Source organism: Lissotriton helveticus, chromosome 5_1, assembly GCF_964261635.1.
Source record: "Lissotriton helveticus chromosome 5_1, aLisHel1.1, whole genome shotgun sequence".
Taxonomy (NCBI): Eukaryota; Metazoa; Chordata; class Amphibia; order Caudata; family Salamandridae; genus Lissotriton; species Lissotriton helveticus.
Window position 1 is genome coordinate 64,903,219 of NC_136065.1, and position 18,060 is coordinate 64,921,278.

Here is an 18,060-nt window from a genome sequence, read left to right on the forward strand (position 1 = left end):
TTGGGGTGGGGTAGAGTGGAGTAGATTGGGATGGGGTTCACTGAAAGGTGTATATTGAAGTAGGATGGAGTGCGGTAGGTTGGAGTAGGGTAGAGTGGGGTAGATTGGAGTAGGGTGGAGTGGGGTAGATTGGAGTGGGGTAGAGTGGGGTAGATAGGAGTGGGGTAGATTGCGTTGGATAGATTGGAATAGGGAGGAGTGGGGTAGATTGGAGTGGGGTAGATTGGAGTGGGGTAGAGTGGGGTAGATTGGAGTAGATTGGGACGGGGTTCACTGAAAGGTGTATATTGGAGTAGGATGGAGTGGGGTAGATTGGAGTAGGGTAGAGTGGAGTAGATTGGGATGGGTATCGCTGAAAGGTGTATATTGGAGTAGGATGGAGTGGGGTAGATTTGAGTAGGGTAGATTTGAGTAGGGAGGACTGGGGTAGATTGGAGTAGGGTAGAGTGGGGTAGATTGGGGTGGGGTAGAGTGGAGTAGATTGGGATGGGGTTCACTGAAAGGTGCATATTGGAGTAGGATTGAGTGGGGTAGATTGGAGTAGGGTAGAGTGGGGTAGATTGGAGTAGGGAGGAGTCGGGTAGATTGGGATGGGGTAGATTGGAGTGGGGTAGAGTGGGGTAGATAGGAGTGGGGTAGATTGGGGTGGGTTTCACTGGAAGCTGTATATTGGAGTAGGGTGGAGTGGGGTAGATTGGAGTAGGGTGGAGTGGGGTAGATTGGGGTGGGGTTCACTGGAAGTCTATATTGGAGTAGGGTAGAGCGGGGTAGATTGGAGTGGGGTAGAGTGGGGTAGATTGGAGTAGGGTAGAGCGGGGTAGATTGGAGTGGGGTAGAGTGGGGTAGATTGGAGTAGGTTGCAGTGGGGTAGAATGGAGTGGGGTAGAGTAGGGTAGATTGGAGTGGGATAGAGTGGGGTAGTTTGGAGTGGGGTAGAATGGGGTAGATTGCCTAGATCGAAGAAGGGAGATATTTGACCATTGGCATAGACTGCAGCACGTGGATGGGAGTATAAAAGGGAGATCAAGGAGATAAAATGGGGACCAAAACCAAACCATTGAAGTGTGTGAAAAAGGTAAGGCCATTCCACCCTATCGAACGCCTTTTCTGCATCTAGGGCTATCGCAGCGAGCGAGGAGTTTAAACGCGAGGATTTCATCAGGATGTTAAATAGTAGTCTGGTGTTGTCGGTGATAGATCGGCCCTTAACAAAGCCAGACTGTTCCTCGCCTAAAAGGTCAGGAAGCAAGGAATCCAGCCTTGTAGCTAGAGATTTGGCGAAGATTTTATAGTCAATGTTGACCAGTGATATGGGTCTATAATTTTTGCAGTATCGGGAATCTTTACCTTCTTTGGGTATCAGACAGATGTGCGCTTCTGAGAAGGTGCCTGAGGAATTGGCGATAATGAAGTGAGAAGGGAGTGGAGCTTAGGAATGAGAAGTTTAGAAAAATGAAGGTAGAATTCGACAGTGAAACCATCAGGTCCCGGGGCCTTGTTCAATTTAAGATGTTGGAGAGCGGTGAGCAATTCCTTCTGAGTCACATTAGACTCCAAACTAGAGAAATCGAGAGGAAAATGGGCTGGTTTCTGTATTGTAGAAAAATAGTTAGTAAGTGAATGGGGAGTAGGTCTAGTTTCAGAGGAGTATAGGGTTTTGTAAAAGAGGGAAAATTCAGAGAGGATGTCAGTGTCATTGTGTTGAAGGTTGGAGTTAGTATCATAGATAGCTTCAATGCTTAATTTATTATGTTTGATCTTTAAGTAATTAGCGAGTAGCTTCCCAGTCTTGTTTCATCCCCCATAAAACTTGGCACTAGATTTCAGTAAATACAATGATGCATCTTCAGTAGATTTCTTATTAAAGCGCATTTTGGCAGCCACCAAAGCAGTGAGGGATTCTTGGGAATGAGAAGTGAAATAGGCGTGCTCCAGTCTCTTAATGTCTAATAAAATGTCTCGGGTGGAAGTTCGCACAGCTTTGCGTTTCTTAGCAACAAAACAGATAATGAAATCGCGTGTAGATGCTTTGAAAGCGTCCCAGACGGTATACGCCGGGATTGAGGGAGTATCATTGAGTAGAAAAAATTCGTCAAAAAAAGTAGTAAACGAGGAGGTGAAGGTAGGATCTAGGAGAAGGGCGTTGTTAAAACGCCATCTCTTGGGGCCCTCAGATTTCGGGATTACATCAATAGTAACAAGGACAGGGGCATGATCGGAAAACAATATCGGACCAATTTCAGCAGCAGTGAGAGTTTGTGTGAGGGTGTGGGTAAGAAAAATATAATCAATCCGGGATTGAGAGTGGTGAGATGGGGAATAAAAGGTGAATTCTTGTAGGGTAGGATTACAAATGCGCCATGCGTCAACCAATCTATGTTGGGAGATAGTTTGGGTAAAAAGCTTGTGGGGTTTATTGGGGACGTAATGAACTTTGGAATGTCGGTCAACGAAAGGGTCTAAGGGGTGGTTGCAGTCCCCCGCAAGGATGAAATTGTCATCCATGAATCTGGTAATGTGGCGGGAAAATTCAGACCAAAAAAGAGGTTCACCAACGGTAGGGGCGTAGACATTGAGGAAAGAGACTGGAGCGCCTCTAAGCAATAATTTAACAAAAGTCCACCTCCCATCAGAGTCTGATTCCTGGGAAACAATAGAGAGGTGTTCGCCAAGGCTGTCCCCTCTCACCCTTTCTTTTTAATTTGGCTTTGGAACCCTTCCTATCCAGATTACGTCAAAATCCCAATATCCAAGGTTTTCAGCTCCCTGACTCCCATATCAAACTAGCCGCATACGCGGATGATATATTGCTCTTTATCTCCAACCCCGAATCTTCCATTCCAGCCTTTCAGGCAGAGGTGCAGGAATATTCTCAGATCTCAGGTTACAAACTCAACCACGACAATGCGAGATATTACCCCTCACCAAATTTACCTTTAAACCAGACTTTCTTGCCTCTAATTTTATATGGAATTCCTCACACATTAAATATCTTGGCCTACACTTTACTCCCTCTATCCCGGACACGGTCTCCCTCTGTCTCAGTAAATGCATTCAGAAAATCTCAGACCTCACTGCTAGGTGGCACCCCCTCTATCTATCTTGGTGGGGACGTCTTGATACAATCAAGATGATGCTGACCCCGATTATCCTATATACCATTTCGAACATTCCTGTCCCCATTCCTGCTAAGTCCTTCAAGAACATCAACTCCATTCTAACTACATTCCTCTGGAACAACAAAAAGCCACGGATGTCCCTTAAGAGATTAATCAACCCAGCTTCAGAAGGCGGTGTCAATTTTCTGAATTTTCCAGCTTATCAAAAGGCTTTTTTGTTAAGACAAGCAACCTTCTGGTTACAGGATCCCGATACTTTGTGTCCCCTCTGGGCTAAGGATGAACGTCTTTTCCTCTCTCCTTTCTCCTTCTCGGAGTACATCTCCTTTTCTCGCAAACCTTCCTCTGTTTCCACTCCCATTCACAGATTTACCACCAAACTCCTCCTGGCTTCATCTCCTGCTCCTCCCTGCTCCATTGCAGACTTTCTCTCCTCCCCCATCTGGCACAACACCTACCTTCAAATCCAGGCCAAGCCCTTCTATTGGAAATCCTGGAGACGAAGAGGCTTATTATGGATTTCACAACTATTTTCTTACTCTACATTCTTGTCTTTCCCCAACCTCAAACAGCTATATGCACTGCCCGCCTCCTTTGCTTCCAAATACTTGCTGCTCAAAGCAGCGGTGATGGAGGTGTATGAAAGATTACTGCAAACACAAACAAAGACTCAGATCCCTACTCCTACAGCAAATTTACATTCCCTCCTTCGCACTATCCCCAGAGCCTCTACCATTTACAAACACCTTCAATCTGCCACACTTCCTAGACCCAAGTCTAGAGTGGAGGAGCAATGGGAGCAAGATCTCGGAGAGGTCTGGCCCTTACCTGTATGGGACAGGCTATGGCTTAAACTACGCAAGTCGTCCAGAGCTGCCTCTCTCACGCAATCTCTGTTCTTCATATACAACAGATTGCTTCTCACTCCCTCTCTTCACATAAAAGATTCCCCTCCACTCCAGACACCTGTTGGTCCTGCTCCTCTTCCAATGCCACTTTATTTCACATGTTGTTTCTATGCCAACCTGTTCATGAATTTTGGTTACGGGTATGGGCTCAAATCAATGTCATATTTCATACTCATATCCCCTTTTCTCACACTCACCTCTTTCTAGGTAGCCTCTCACCTTGTTGGGACTCATCTCAGCTTGACGTGCGAATTGTAGATCTGCTACTGGCTGTGGCTTTCCAGCAGATTACCATTCATTGGAAATCTGCATCTGATCTTTCCTCTCAAGCCTGGTGGTACAATGTTTGCCATAACCATAGACTAGACACTACTTTTGTCTTTCCCCCTCAACTGGCTCCGCAAAGAGAGACCTTATGGCTCCCTGTTGTTTTATATCTTAATAGATGTGCTACCCGTTCTCATTGTTTGTCACCTACTCAACAAGAGGTCCCCAAACCTCCTTGATCACCTTAACATTCCCTCATTCTTAATGTTCAAATATGCACTAATTATATTCTTCTTTCTGTAATTTGCTATACATTGTACTAATTTTATACCCATGTTATGCACCACTTGACTCACGATTTTTCCTTGTATAAGACATTTATGATGTACCCATGATATTGTTTCATTTTCCCTTTCTCCCTTCTCTTACCACCCTTTCCCTTTTTCTTTTATTTATTTTTCCTGTTCATTTTACCATGTTTAAATAAATTTTTCTTGAACTTAAAAAGAATGGGGTAGATTGGGGTGGGGTAGATTGGGGTGGGGTAGAGTGGAGTGGGGTAGATTGCGATGGGGTTCACCAGAAGGTGTATATTGGAATAGGGTGGAGTGGGATCGATTGGAGTGGGGTAGAGTGGAGTAGAGTGGGGTAGATTGGGATGTGGTTCACTGGAAGGTGTATATTGAAATAGGGTGGAGTGGGGTAGATTGGAGTGGGGTAGAGTGGGGTAGATTGGAGTGGGGTAGAGTGGGGTAGATTGGGATGTGGTTCACTGGAAGGTGTATATTGAAATAGGGTGGAGTGGGGTAGATTGGAGTGGGGTAGAGTGGGGTAGATTGGAGTGGGGTAGAGTGGGGTAGATTGGGGTGGGGTTCACTGGAAGCTGTGTATTGGAATAGGGTGGAGTGGGGTAGATTGTAGTGGGGTAGAGTGGAGTAGGGTAGATTGTAGTGGGGTAGAGTGGAGTAGGGTAGATTGTAGTGGGGTAGAGTGGAGTGGGGTAGATTGGGGTTGGGTTCACCGGAAGTCTATATTGGAGTAGGGTAGAGCGGGGTAGATTGGAGTGGGGTAGATTGGAGTAGGGTGGGGTGGGGTAGATTAGAATGGGGTAGAGTGGGTTAGATAGGGGTGGGGTTCACTGAAATGTGTATAAAGGAATAGGGTACAGTGGGGTAGATTGCGATGGGGTTCACCGGAAGGCGTATATTGGAATAGGGTAGATTGGAGTAGGGTGGAGTGGGGTATATTGGAGTTGGGTAGAATGGAATGGGGTTCACTGGAAGGTGTATATTGGAATATGGTAGAGTGGGGTATATTGGGGTGGGTTTCACTGGAAACTGTATATTGGAATAGGGTGGAGTGCGGTATATTGGATTGGGGTAGAGTTAAGGATAATGGGGTTAGATTGAAGCGGGTTAGATTGGGTACAGTGGGGTAGATTTGAGTCGGGCAGAATGTAGTAAGTTAAATTGGAGTTGGGTTGAATGTAGTGGGGTAAATTGGAGTTGGGTAGAATGTAGTGGGGTAGATTGGAGTGGGGTAGAGTTGGGTAGAATGGAGTGGGGTAGATTGGAGCGGGTTAGATTGGATACAGTGGGGTAGATTGGAGTCGGGGAAAATGGAGTGGGGTAGATTGGAGTTGGGTAGAATGTAGTGGCGTAGACAGGAGTGGGGTAGATTTGGGTTGAATGGAGTGGGGTAGATTGGAGCGGGTTAGAGTGGAGTGGGGTAGATTGAGGTAGATTGTATTGTAGTACATTGGGGTGGATTGTTGTGGGCTGGAATGGGGTAGAGTGAAGTAGATTGCGTGGCGTGGGGTGGACGGCGTAGAGTACAGTAGTTTGGAGTTGAGTATGATAGATTAGGGAAGCTGGATTGAGGTAGATTGGAGTCAAATAGATTGTGGTAGGGGTGGAGTGAAGTGCAGTAGAGTTGGGTAGATTGGGGTAGACTGGAGTGGGGTAGATTGGAACGGGTTAGATTGGGTGCAGTGGGGTAGATTGGAGTCGGGTAGAATATAGTGGGGTAGATTGGAGTGGGGTAGAGTTAGGTAGAATGGAGTGGGGTAGATTGGAGTTGGGCAGAATGGAGTAGGGTAGATTGGGTACAGTGGGTTAGATTTGAGTCGGGCAGAATGTAGTAAGTTAGATTGGAGTTGGGTAGAATGTAGTGGGGTAGATTGAAGTGGAGGAGAGTTGGTAAGAATGGAGTGGAGTAGATTGGAGCGGGTTAGATTGGGTACAGTGGGGTAGATTGGAGTTGGGTAGAATGTAGTGGGGTAGATTGGAGTGGGGTAAAGTTGGGTAGAATGGAGTGGGGTAGATTGGAGTTGGGTAGAATGGAGTGGGATAGAGTAGGGTCTATTGGGATGGGGTAGATTGGAGTGGGAAAGATTGGGATGGTGTTCACTGGAAGGTGTATATTGGAGTAGGGTAGAGTGGGGTAGATTGGAGTAGGGTAGAGTGAGGTAGACTGGAGTGGGGTAGATTGGAATATGGTGAAGTGGGGTAGATTGGAGTGGGGTAGATTGGGGTGGGGTTCACTGAAAGGTGTATATTGGAGTAGGGTAGAGTGGGGTAGATTGGAATAGGGAGAAGTGGGGTAGATTGGGATGGGGTTCATTAAAAAGTTGGAAATTGGAGTAGGATGGAGTGGGGTAGATTAGAGAGGGGTAGAGTGGGGTAGATTGGAGTGGGGTAGATTGGAGTAGGGTGGAGTGGGGTAGATTGGATTGGGCTAGAGTGGGGTAGATTGGGGTGGGATTCACTGGAAGGTGTATATTGGAATAGGGTGGGGTGGGGTAGATTGGAGTGGGGTAGAGTGGAGTGGGGTAGAGTGGGGTAGATTGGGATGGGGTTCACTGGAAGGTGTATATTGGAATAGGGTGGAGTTGGGTAGAGTGGGGTAGATTGGGATGGGTTCACTGGAAGGTGTATATTGGAGTAGGGAGGAGTGGGGTAGATTGGAGTGGGGTAGATTGGAGTAGGGTAGAGTGGGGTAGATTGGACTGGGATAGAGTGGGGTAGATTGGAGTAGGATGGAGTGGGGTAGATTGGACTGTGGAAGAGTGGGGTCGATTGGAGTTGGGCAGAATGTAGTGGGGTAGATTGGAGTTGGGTAGAATGTAGTGGAGTAGATTGGAGTGGAGTAGAGTTGGGTAGAATGGAGTGGGGTAGATTGGAGTGGGGTAGATTGGAGCGGGTTAGATTGGGAACTGTGGGGTAGATTGGAGTCGGGTAGAATATAGTGGGGCAGATTGGAGTAAGGTAGATTGGAGTAGGGTAGAGAGAAGTGTGGTAGAGTGGGGTGGGGTGGATTGGATGTAGTGGGGTAGATTGGTGTAAGGGAGATTGGGGTAGGGGTGAGAGAAGTGGGGTAGAGTGGGGTGGGGTGGATTGGATGGAGTGGGGTAGATTGGAGTAAGGTAGATTGGCGTAGGGTAGAGAGAAGTGGGGTAGAGTGGGGTAGATTAGGGTGGTTGTGGATTGGTTTGAGTGGGTTAGATGGGGTAGAGTGGGGTAGACTTCGATCGGCTGGGGTAGACTGGAGTGGGGTAGAGTCGGGTAGAATGGAATGGGGTAGGATTGGGGCAGTGTGCAGTGGTAGCTGCTTCAAGAGTCGGGGTACACTTGCGCTCACATGGGAGAGCCGAAGGAAGCGCAGAACAGAAAACAAAGTCAAAGGATATAAAAAACAACACTAGTCAGAAAAAGATATAAAAAAGTTCTGTGAATCTCGGCGGACGGATACAAATTAAGTGGAGTCAGTTGGGGGTGGTGCAGACTCCGCTTCAAGCACCTTCACTGTATAGAATACGCACAAGTGACATCAAAAACAGATCCTCCACCAAGAAAGGAGTGGGGGCTGGGGGGGGGGGGGAGAGCACGGACCTCATACAGGGTACAAAGCCCCCCACTGTGTCTAACACTGCTCCAGACCCCCTTGTATCATCCCTGGGGGGGGGACAGAAATACTGGAGTCGGAGAGATGGGGGGTAGGGGGGCAGAGCGGATCACAGAGGGGCAACAAACAAACCTCGCCCTGAGGGTAACCCGGTCTTCTTGCAGTACAGGGAGCCAGTCTCTGTCCACGCAAGGCTTCAGTGGGGGCAGTAAGTGCTGTATAATTACCCATAACCCACCTCTCTGCACTGCCAGTGCCTGTGCACAGAGAGGAGTCAGTGCCTGGTGGGGGCAGTAAGAGCTATATAATTACCCATAACCCACCTGTCTGCAGAAGCTCCGCCCCGAGCTTCAGGTATTTCTTCAGGTACTCGATGCACCTCCCCTCCAGGTAGTCCTTCCGTCGCTGGATGAAGATCCTGTCTGAGTTCCATCGGTCCTGTGTGATCCTGGCCGCATCCATGGCCGCCGTGTACGTCTGTCTGTCCTTGTCGAAGCTGAGGAAGTCGTGTCCATCGAAGGCGTCCTGACGGAACCCTCCCACGGAGCCGTCGTCCCGGAGCTCACAGCCGAACATCAGCTGGAACATGTGGAGACCTGAGGGGGGGGGGAGAGAGAGAGGGGGAGAGGAGAGAGAGAGAGGTCTGACACCCGCAGGCAGAGGCTGAGGGGAGATACAACACCCCCCCCCTCTCACGCACCCCCCTCGCGCCCTGCTCACAGCCTTACATTCACTGGACCATGGGGAGACCTGAGGGGGGGGAGAGTGAGGAGCTGAGGGAGGGTAGAGAGCACGAGGGGCAATCACCAGCCCCCCCCCCCCCCCCCTTCGATGGGGCCGCCACTGCAGTGAGGAGACACAAGAACCGCCCCATGGGGCGTCACCCGGAGCTCACGCCCGGAATCCTAGTGGACACGTGTGGGATCTGAGGGGGGGGGAGAGTGGGGGGCTGAGGGGGGGACCTGCAGGAGAGGAGCGGAGAGACGCTGTCTGGGGGGGGGCAGCAATGATCGATCCGGGAGAGCAGAGGTGGAGTGAGAGCCTGAGGAGGGGGGGGACAGAATGAGGGGGACGCAAGAAAATCCTCCCCCCCCCCTCCATCAAAGCCGATCACCTGAGCTCAGCAAACACCACCGCAGCATGTGGAGAGGGGGGGTCATGAGGGCCTGAGGGGGGGCAGAATGAGGGGGACCCAAGAAAATCCTCCCCCCCCCCTCCATCAAAGCCGATCACCTGAGCTCAGCAAACACCACCGCAGCATGTGGAGAGGGGGGGTCATGAGGGCCTGAGGGGGGGCAGGGGGTCAGTCACGTTCAAGCCCAGAGAGACCATCGACCCTCATAAAACCCCGTAATGAGGGAGAGGACTGTGGGGGCACTGGGGGGGCGTGGGAGGGGGCAGCACAGAGGCAGGGTGAGGCCCCTAGTTTGGGGGGGCTTGTTACCCCCCCCCCTGCAGGCGCAAACTCCCCTCAGCCTCTGCGCTTCAGAATGTTTTGCGTGACTGCGTCAGACCCCCCCCCTCTGCAGTCACTCCCCCCCCCCCCCCAAAACACTGACCTGTCACAGCTCACTCGGGCTGGGTCTCCACCCCCCCCTCGAGCTAAGTTCGACCCACAGCCACACTGGAGCCCCCCCTCCCGGCTGTTCCTCCAAACCCCCCCTCAACACCCAGATGCCCCTCACCCCCCCCTGTCTGAATGAGGCCCCCTCCCCCGGTGTCACGCACTTCCGGTTGCCCCGCTTCCCTGGACACACTCCCCCCACCATGCCCCCCCCTGTCACTCACCCCCGGTCTGGTTGACTCGGTCCATCACGATCCTCACATTGGCCTTGGACACCTGCTCCCAACCTTTGAGGATCTCCGTCTCCCTCTCCCAGTACTGGGGGTCCTCGGCAGTGATCCTCTCCATCCAGGGGGCCCGGGGCTCCAGCCTGCGACTCTCACTGGTGTAACCCACGATGGGGACGTCATCCACGTATCCCACTATGGAGAACTGGGGGACCCCGGGGAGGGGCCCCGAGAGGGAGGAGTGGAAGTACCGGAGGGAGTGCGAGCCTGGGGGAGAGAGAGAGACAGGGGGGTCAGAGAAGAGAGCGCCCCCCACATGAAAAACGTTCCAACCGCACCCCACACAACAGTGACCCACCACATGCATTATAAAGACACCCCTCAGTCCTCCACCCCCCCTCCACCCTCCCTCTACAGTGTATGTCACTCTTACAAATAAACGGGGCGACCCCAGGGCGGGGCCCCGAGAGGGTGGAGTAGAAACCTCTGAAAGTGCGAGCCTGGGGGGGAGAGAGGCACAGGGGGTCAGGTGAGGCTCTCAGGGAAGGGGGGTGTCAGCCCCGCACCAATAATACATATTCCCGGGCACCCCATCCCCCCCCCACTCACCCCCCCACTCTGTCACTCATGTTCCTGATCTAAGAAATAGCAACTCTCTGCTGGGGTGGGGGAGGGGATCACCTCTCATAACCACCCTGCCCCGCGCGGCCACCCCTCCCTTTCACCCTCTTCAGCACTGGTGGACGGGGGGGGACGGGGGGGGATGTTCTGGAGGATTCCACAGTCTGAGATGGTGATGACACCGCGGGCCTCTGTTTACATAGCCACGCCCATTCCACGATATAGCCACGCCCCTCAATGTTGATGCTGGGAGCCTTAGATGTAGCTAACAACACCCCCACATCTCTTTGATCAGTGGAAGTGTAAGAAACCCCAAGAGAGCATCCTACGAAAACCACTTTTATCGACCCTGCAAGGGTTAAAGGGTGTGTGTGCCCTGCAATGCCTTTAACCAAATGACTGCAGGTGAAGAAGCTGAATGCACAAGACTTACTGAGATCGGTAAATAATACTTGGGGCCCCATAACTAGGGAGCAAGGTGGAGCAAGGTGTGACGGTAATAGGGGAGGAGTCACGAGGGGCGGAGTCATAATCTCCTGCGGTTCAGGCACCTGCTGCAGAGATTTGTGTGCAAAGAAACTTTTAGGGAATAATAATACTGTCAAGATAACTCTGGAAGTTAATGCACTTCTGCAGTGATCTATGTCTGACCAGCAACTTTTAGGGGATAATAATACTGTCAAGACAGCTCTGCAAAGAACTGTGTGCGCCCAGCAACATTTAAAGGATAATAATACTGGCACGATAGCTCTGGAGGTTCAGGCACCTGCTGCAGTGATCTCTGTCCGACCAGCAACTTTTAGGGGATAATAATACTGTCAAGACAGCTCTGCAAAGAACTGTGGGCGCCCAGCAACATTTAAAGGATATTGGTACTGGCAAGATAGCTGTGGAAGTTAATGCACTTGCTGCAGAGATGTGCATGCCCACCTAGGAACTTTTAGGGGATAATAATACTGACAAGATAAGTCTGGAGGTTAATGCACTGGCTGCAGAGATCAGTGTGTCCCCAACAACTTTTAATGGTTAATAATACTGGCACGATAGCTCTGTACGTTAATGCACTTGCTGCAGAGATCTATGTTTTTCCCAGTCACAGTTTTGACTCAAAGTAGCACAGAGGGTTACAGTGCCTGCGGCAAAGCACATTGCGTAACATGCAGACCACGATTTCTATTTGTAGGCCCAGCAACCACCACAGTCTACAGTGTATGCCACTCACACCGCAGAAGTAGGGGACCCCGGGAAGGAGACCAGAGAGGGAGGAGAAGTAACGGAGGGAGCAGGAGCCTGGGGAGAAAGTGCACACCCATCCCCCCACATGCAATACCTTCCCTCTGCACCCCCACACAACACTGAACTCCCTCCCCCCCCAGGCTATCGGGCATGTTAATCTTCCACATACAATGGGGGACCCCGGGGAGGGGCCCACGAGTGAGGAGCGAGCCTTGGAGGGGGGTTACAAAGGGTCAGAGAACTGACCTCACTTAGGGGTTTGGGGGAACGGGGCAAAAAAAACACCCCCACAGCATTCCCCTCGGTTATCAGGCTTGTCCCTGACTCAAGAGAGCTGGGGTGGGGGCAGGGGGAGGGGGTTATACTTCACAAGGAGAGGTAGAAATGAGTGCAAGTCTGGTGGGACGGACCAAAGACCTCGCATTATGGTCGCCCCCCACGTGTTTAATACTACCCCTCCCACAACACTGCCCCCGCTCGCCGCGGCGTTCACCCCACCCTTTTCCGGTCTCTAAGCTTCCTTTGAGGGGTGGAACAAGAGCAAGGGGAGTGATGGGTGTCGGTGGGGGGGAGATGGGGGGAGTTTGATTATTATCCGGTTCCAGGTGGTAATGATCCGGTAAAATCTCTATTTACATAACAACGCCCCTCTAACGCATCCCCACCAATCACATGGCCACACTCCTCAGCTCTGACCAAACTCCCCTAAATCTGTTAGAACAGAAGAGTAAGAACACCCCCCAAGTACATAGAGAGCCCCCTCGGTAAACCACTCTCTTATCGACCCTGCAAGGATTAAAGGCAGAGTGCGCCCTGTTGTCCCTTTCACCCAATGCCTACAGGTGAAACAGATGAATGTACAGAGTTGGCATCGTAAAATAATACTCTTGGAACCCACACCTGGAGGTCAAGTTGAGATAGGGGAAAGGGGGTGGAGTCACAGGGCGGAGTCAAGAAAACCAGACTCTGGCATATGTACGACCGCCTCTACATCTGAGCAGTCAGGAGAAGGGTAAGAAACCACAAGCAGAGAGAGCCGCCTACTTAAACCACTCTCGTATCGACTCTGCAAGGATTAATGGCCGAGTGTGACCTGTTGTGCCTATAACCCAATGCCTGCAGGTGAAACAGCTGTATGTACAGAGCTGGAATCAGAAAATAACACTCCAGGAATTCCTAACGGGGGTGTCAAGGTGTAGCAGGGGAAATGGGGTGGTCAAGAGGGGCGGAGACATGAAAAGCAGAGTCTGACAGCCAACTTGTACATCTATTTTTTAAAAACTCAGCTGATCACAAAAAGACAGCTTTTTAAAGATCTCTTGGGGTTAAGGCACCTGCTGCAGAAATGTGCCTCCCCTCCCCACCCCCCACCCAACGACTCCTTATCTACGGTGCATGTTACTCTCAGAGAACTAGGGTGTCTTGGGGTGAGGGGCACAGAATAATCAGACACACTCCTGTCAAGTTTCCCAGGTCCAAGCGTGATGTGCTACTCTAGGTCAGATGTTTTATTTGAATTCTGGGACTTGTAAGCTTATTTTTTACAATATAAAACAGGACTACAAGTCCCAGAATTCAAAGGAAAAAACCTGGAATGCAGCAGCTCATCATACATGAACCTGGGAAACTTGGCAGGTATGTGCGGGGTGGGGGAAAGGGGCAGAGACGGGACCTCATAGTGGAGGGGCAAGTCCCCCCCTCGCATGTCACCCGCAGATGGGGGGCAGCACAAATACCACACCCCTGCCAAGGACAACACTGCCCCCCACTCTTCTCTCCATTGTGTGCACTTAATTCACTCTGTCCCTTCCTACCACACACTGCCCCCCAGCGGACGCCTTCCCCCTCTCGTCCATGTCACTGGTCCAATACAACTTAGGTACAGCTATGGAGCTTAGGAGACCCCCTGGCCTACATCTCCTAAGCGCTCCCTTAAATACGGCCACGCCCACCCTGACCTTTAGGAGTCAGGGTGAACCCGATGATGAAGCATGACACCAACAGGGTGTGTGAGGGTAAATTAACAGAAAGGAGTTGCCTCCTTTCCCGCATTTTAGCGGGGTACGCCACGTAAGCCTAATGTTGAGCCCGTTGGGTTTGGATACTTAAAGTTGGCTCCATTTTTCTTTGTTCCCCAGACCACTCATAGTGTAGAGCGCCCTGCGCAGTCCCACATTAAGTCAGAATGCATCCGCTACAGAGGACTTCTTGCCATTCAATATGTTATATATAAGACCGCGCCCTGATGAAGGATAAGTTCATCTTTTGGTCACGTCCGAAACGCGCGTCAGGGCATTTCTGTCTAATATTGTATTATGATCAATTTCTGTACATTGGATTACGTTTACTGCATTATGTTTAATATGTACATCTGATTAATTTGAATATTGATTGAATTATTGATGTTTCTAATCTTTGTGTAGGTCTCTTTTGTGTTGTATGCTTGTTGCTTATTTTTTGTACAGTTTGTGAGAGGTTGGGCTGGCATATGCTGTCCACTATTCAAGTGGGCACCTTGCACCAGTCCAAACGACCCTCATTGATGATAGGTAAAGACAACCTTAATAGAAAGCTATCCTAGTGGTGGCTGTGGAGAGCAGCCTTCAGGCTAAGTCTTGAAGGAGTGTAAAGCAGCTTGTTTTACCAGTCTATAATCTCGTGAATGAGCAAATGAAAGGAGAACCACACTAAGGGGCAGATTTACTACAAAGTAACGCAGCGCGGTGCAGCAAGTCATTTTGCTGCACCGCGCTGCGTTAGTTAGGAAAGCACAGAGATGAAACATATTTACAAGAATATGTCGCATCTCTGTGCATCTCTGTGCTTCCCCCTGCGCTGGCGCACAAACTGCAGCCATGCACCGGAGCAGGCACCCTTCACCATGGTGCAAGGAAGCCTCTGTCGTGGGGGATTGTTTATGTGCAGGAAGGGACACCTTCTGCACAAAAACAATCACAAGAGGCTCTTTCCTCTTTTAATGCATGCTGTAAAATGCAGCACGCATTGAAGAGAAAGAAACAAGGAGAAATGAAAACATTTCTCCTCGTTGCGCCTCGCTACGCCACCTCTAGGGTGGCGTAGCATTCACACACATCTCTACATTTACGATTTCTCGTAAATCTGGAGATGTGTCTGTTCCATGGGTGTTGAGTGGGAACACCCACAGCAACACCCATGGAACGCCCCTTCAATGCACAGTGCTGCATGTTGAGGGGCCGTATTTATGAGGAGAGAAAAAGTCACGCAGGGTGGCTTTTCCTCTCCTTGTAAATATGGAGGAGCCCCCTGCGCCACCAGTACGTCACGAAAAGTGACATAATGGTGGCGCAGGGGACTTGTAAATCTGCCCCCAGGTATCAATATAAAATATATGTATTTATTCTAAACACATCCCACTAGTCTCTTTAGGCGGCTTGAGGCAAAAGTACATAAGGAAAACTTAACAGCACACAGTAAATTAGCACAATATACATTGAGCCCTAGGGCGTACCAAACCATATATCAATAAAGTGGTATAAGAACCACGACTTGCATAGATATGAGGCCTAGAGCCTGTAGAACCGCTGAGGTCACCACGAACCACCCAAGAGTGTGACACAGGGGACCCAAGGGAAACGCGTGCAGTGTCTAAACACAGCCTTGAATCACAATTAACTTCTATGGGGAAAGTCGCGGTTGGAAAATGACAGCTAAAGGACACTTAGAAGAGGACTTGGAGCAAACCCCGTTAGAACTAGGAGGTTCTAGAGTCAACACCCACAGGAGCACCGGAGTACTCGAGTTACCTCAGCCACGGAAGCCGGGTGCATAGGTGTCTTTTCGTGTTGGGTTTCGTCATCGATTACAATGGAGAGCTGCTGCAAAGTGCTGCTGGCGTCCAAGTGGAAAGTGACCGGAGGGATCCAAGCCTGGATCGGAGATGTGAAGAACCTGAAAGCAGAGGGGACAGAGTCTGGGTCATTTGCCAGTGCCCAGGAAGGCGACAAGAAGATGCCAGCGATGTCAGGTGATTTCAGGTGAAGGTGAAGCATGACTCTTCAGCCACGAGGTCCCGGAGATGTCGACGATGGCCAGGAGCTGGATTTAAGCTGTCCCAGGAAGGATGTCGAGTGTTGCGGTGTCAGTGCCCGATTGGACCCAACAAGCCTTGGCAACAGCAACCCACGCAGAAAGCAGAGATCGGCTTTGGTGCAGACCAGCTAGGTCTGGGAGACTCACCTCTTGGTAGGGAGTCTGGGCATGTCTGGAGCAACCAGGGAAGCCCAAGGAAAAGAGTTTCCTTCGAGGGGACCCACCAGTCAAGGGACTAGGGATCATGAAGGAGCCTCGAGCGGAAATGCAATAAGCAGGCCCACGGAACACTCGTGGAGTGTAGGCCCAGAATCTTCGGTGCAGATGATGCTCGGGGGTTGGGCTACAAGTAACCCAAAGCTTCAGGAAAGCTCTGGAAGTCAATGCACTTAGCAAATGTGCACGGTGTCAGGAGTTCCGGTTCCACGTCACTCGTTCAGGCTTCGGGTCTCAGCTTTGCTGGGGACTCGGGTCGGCCTTAGAGAAGTCTGGAAATCCTCTTCCTGGACTGCAGGTACTTCAGAGTCCGGCGGGAGCTTCGAAGATGCAGACAGGCAAATGCTTCATTGGTGCCAGTCTGAACAGGGGAGGCACTCCTTGACCCCAAGGGAGATTCTTCCGTCTTCTAGTCGAAATAGAATATCGAAGTTCCAGGATATCTGTTGCAGAGTTTTGTCCAGGTGTAATCTGAAGTCTTAAGGACTGGGGTCCTATACTTATACTAAGATAGGGGGTTGGACATACTCTGGGAACCCACCTATGGGAGGGTCTGGGAAGAGGGGTGGTTACACCCATTCCCTTTGTCCAGTTTCGCGCCAGAGCAGGGGCTGCATGAACTGGGATATGCACAGGGACACCAAGTGTGCCCCCAGAACTGTCTTAAAAGCATTCACTTAGTGCTCCCACCCAGCCCCAATACACTAAAGCCAGTCTGGGAAGTGGTTACACCTCCCTGTGACAGGAATCCTATTGTCCAGGCCTCCCCTGCCAGAGTTTCGTCCAGCAGCAGGAGGTCAGACCCGTGTCTGTGGCTGTAGCATCCATTTTGTGATGCTAGGTTTCGTTTAAACTATTACCGGTCAGACCAGTGTGTACATGCCTCTCCCTCTAGAAGGGTGGAATTCTACCCCCGCCACCAGGACTGGCGGAGGGGTAGGATTCCAAAGTATTTGACATCAAAAACGACATGTTTCGATGCAGCCATTCCAAAGTTAAGCATTTAACGCGAGGCTATAATGCACTTAAGAGTATATGGTCTGGCTGCATCACAGATCATCCTCAGAGAATAGATTCCGAAAGCTGCAGAGGGGTCTTGCTCATCATGGGCACCCTCTCACACAAAACCAAGCACTCTGCCTTCAGGATTGTCAAGGCCTGCCATAGGAGTGACTTATATGTTTACATGCGTCAGTGATTAAAGGTAGATATAGGTAACCTATATCTCAGTATGGGGTTCATGCACCACCTTACCCAGGCTTCAGTAGCAGACCTGGGGTATCATTTTGGAAGGCTTCCCAGGGGTAGCATAATACATGCTGCCGCCCCTGGTAGGCCTCTGGGGTATCTATGCCCTGGGTACCTAAGGTACCATATACTAGGGACTCACAAGGGTACCCCAGTAACCAAACTGGAGTGTACCTAAAGTACATGCAATCATTTCAGAGAGGATGCAGTTAGTTTGGCTGGGATCCTGCTATCCAGGATCCCAGCCAAACTAAGTCAAAAACCATCATAACACCAGGATAAAAGTGGGGGCAACCATGCAGTCGGATTCCACCTTCCTACAGAACCGCCCCTCAAACGAAAGGAGATACGGCTAACCTTCCCCAGTTGAGCCTATATTGACTAAGTGGCCATATAAGGAAGTACCTGCACTAGCATGGTGACCCCCTGTCTTATGGTCCACTAAGCAATCCCTCACCCTAAGGGTATCAGAGGTCTCCACCATGGGGAATCACTAACTGTGGGGTGTTTTGGTAAAGTAAAAGGCTGGTGAGTTGTCTGAGTGGGGAAGTGAGGCCCTAATAAGGTTGGTCTCAGCTTCCTTAGATCACTGGTCACCATGGATGCCTTTCTTTCCATGACTGAGTTACACTTTGCTCTCAGGGTCAACCTCTGGCTGACTGCAGCTGGGGGTTGCGTCC

At 50.5% G+C, this 18,060-nt stretch overlaps 1 protein-coding gene across 1 annotated transcript in view; it reads right to left on the bottom strand.

Moving 5' to 3' along the window:
- Nucleotides 1-18,060, bottom strand: part of LOC144754137 (major histocompatibility complex class I-related protein 1-like) — a 392,818-nt gene that overhangs the window by 155,195 nt on the left and 219,563 nt on the right. Inside the window, exons 2-3 of the mRNA XM_078641715.1 lie at nucleotides 9,986-10,255; nucleotides 8,521-8,793 (exon numbers count right to left, since the gene is read on the bottom strand). Of these exons, the coding sequence (XP_078497841.1) occupies nucleotides 8,521-8,793; nucleotides 9,986-10,255 (543 nt within the window). The remainder of the gene's footprint in view (nucleotides 1-8,520; nucleotides 8,794-9,985; nucleotides 10,256-18,060) is intronic.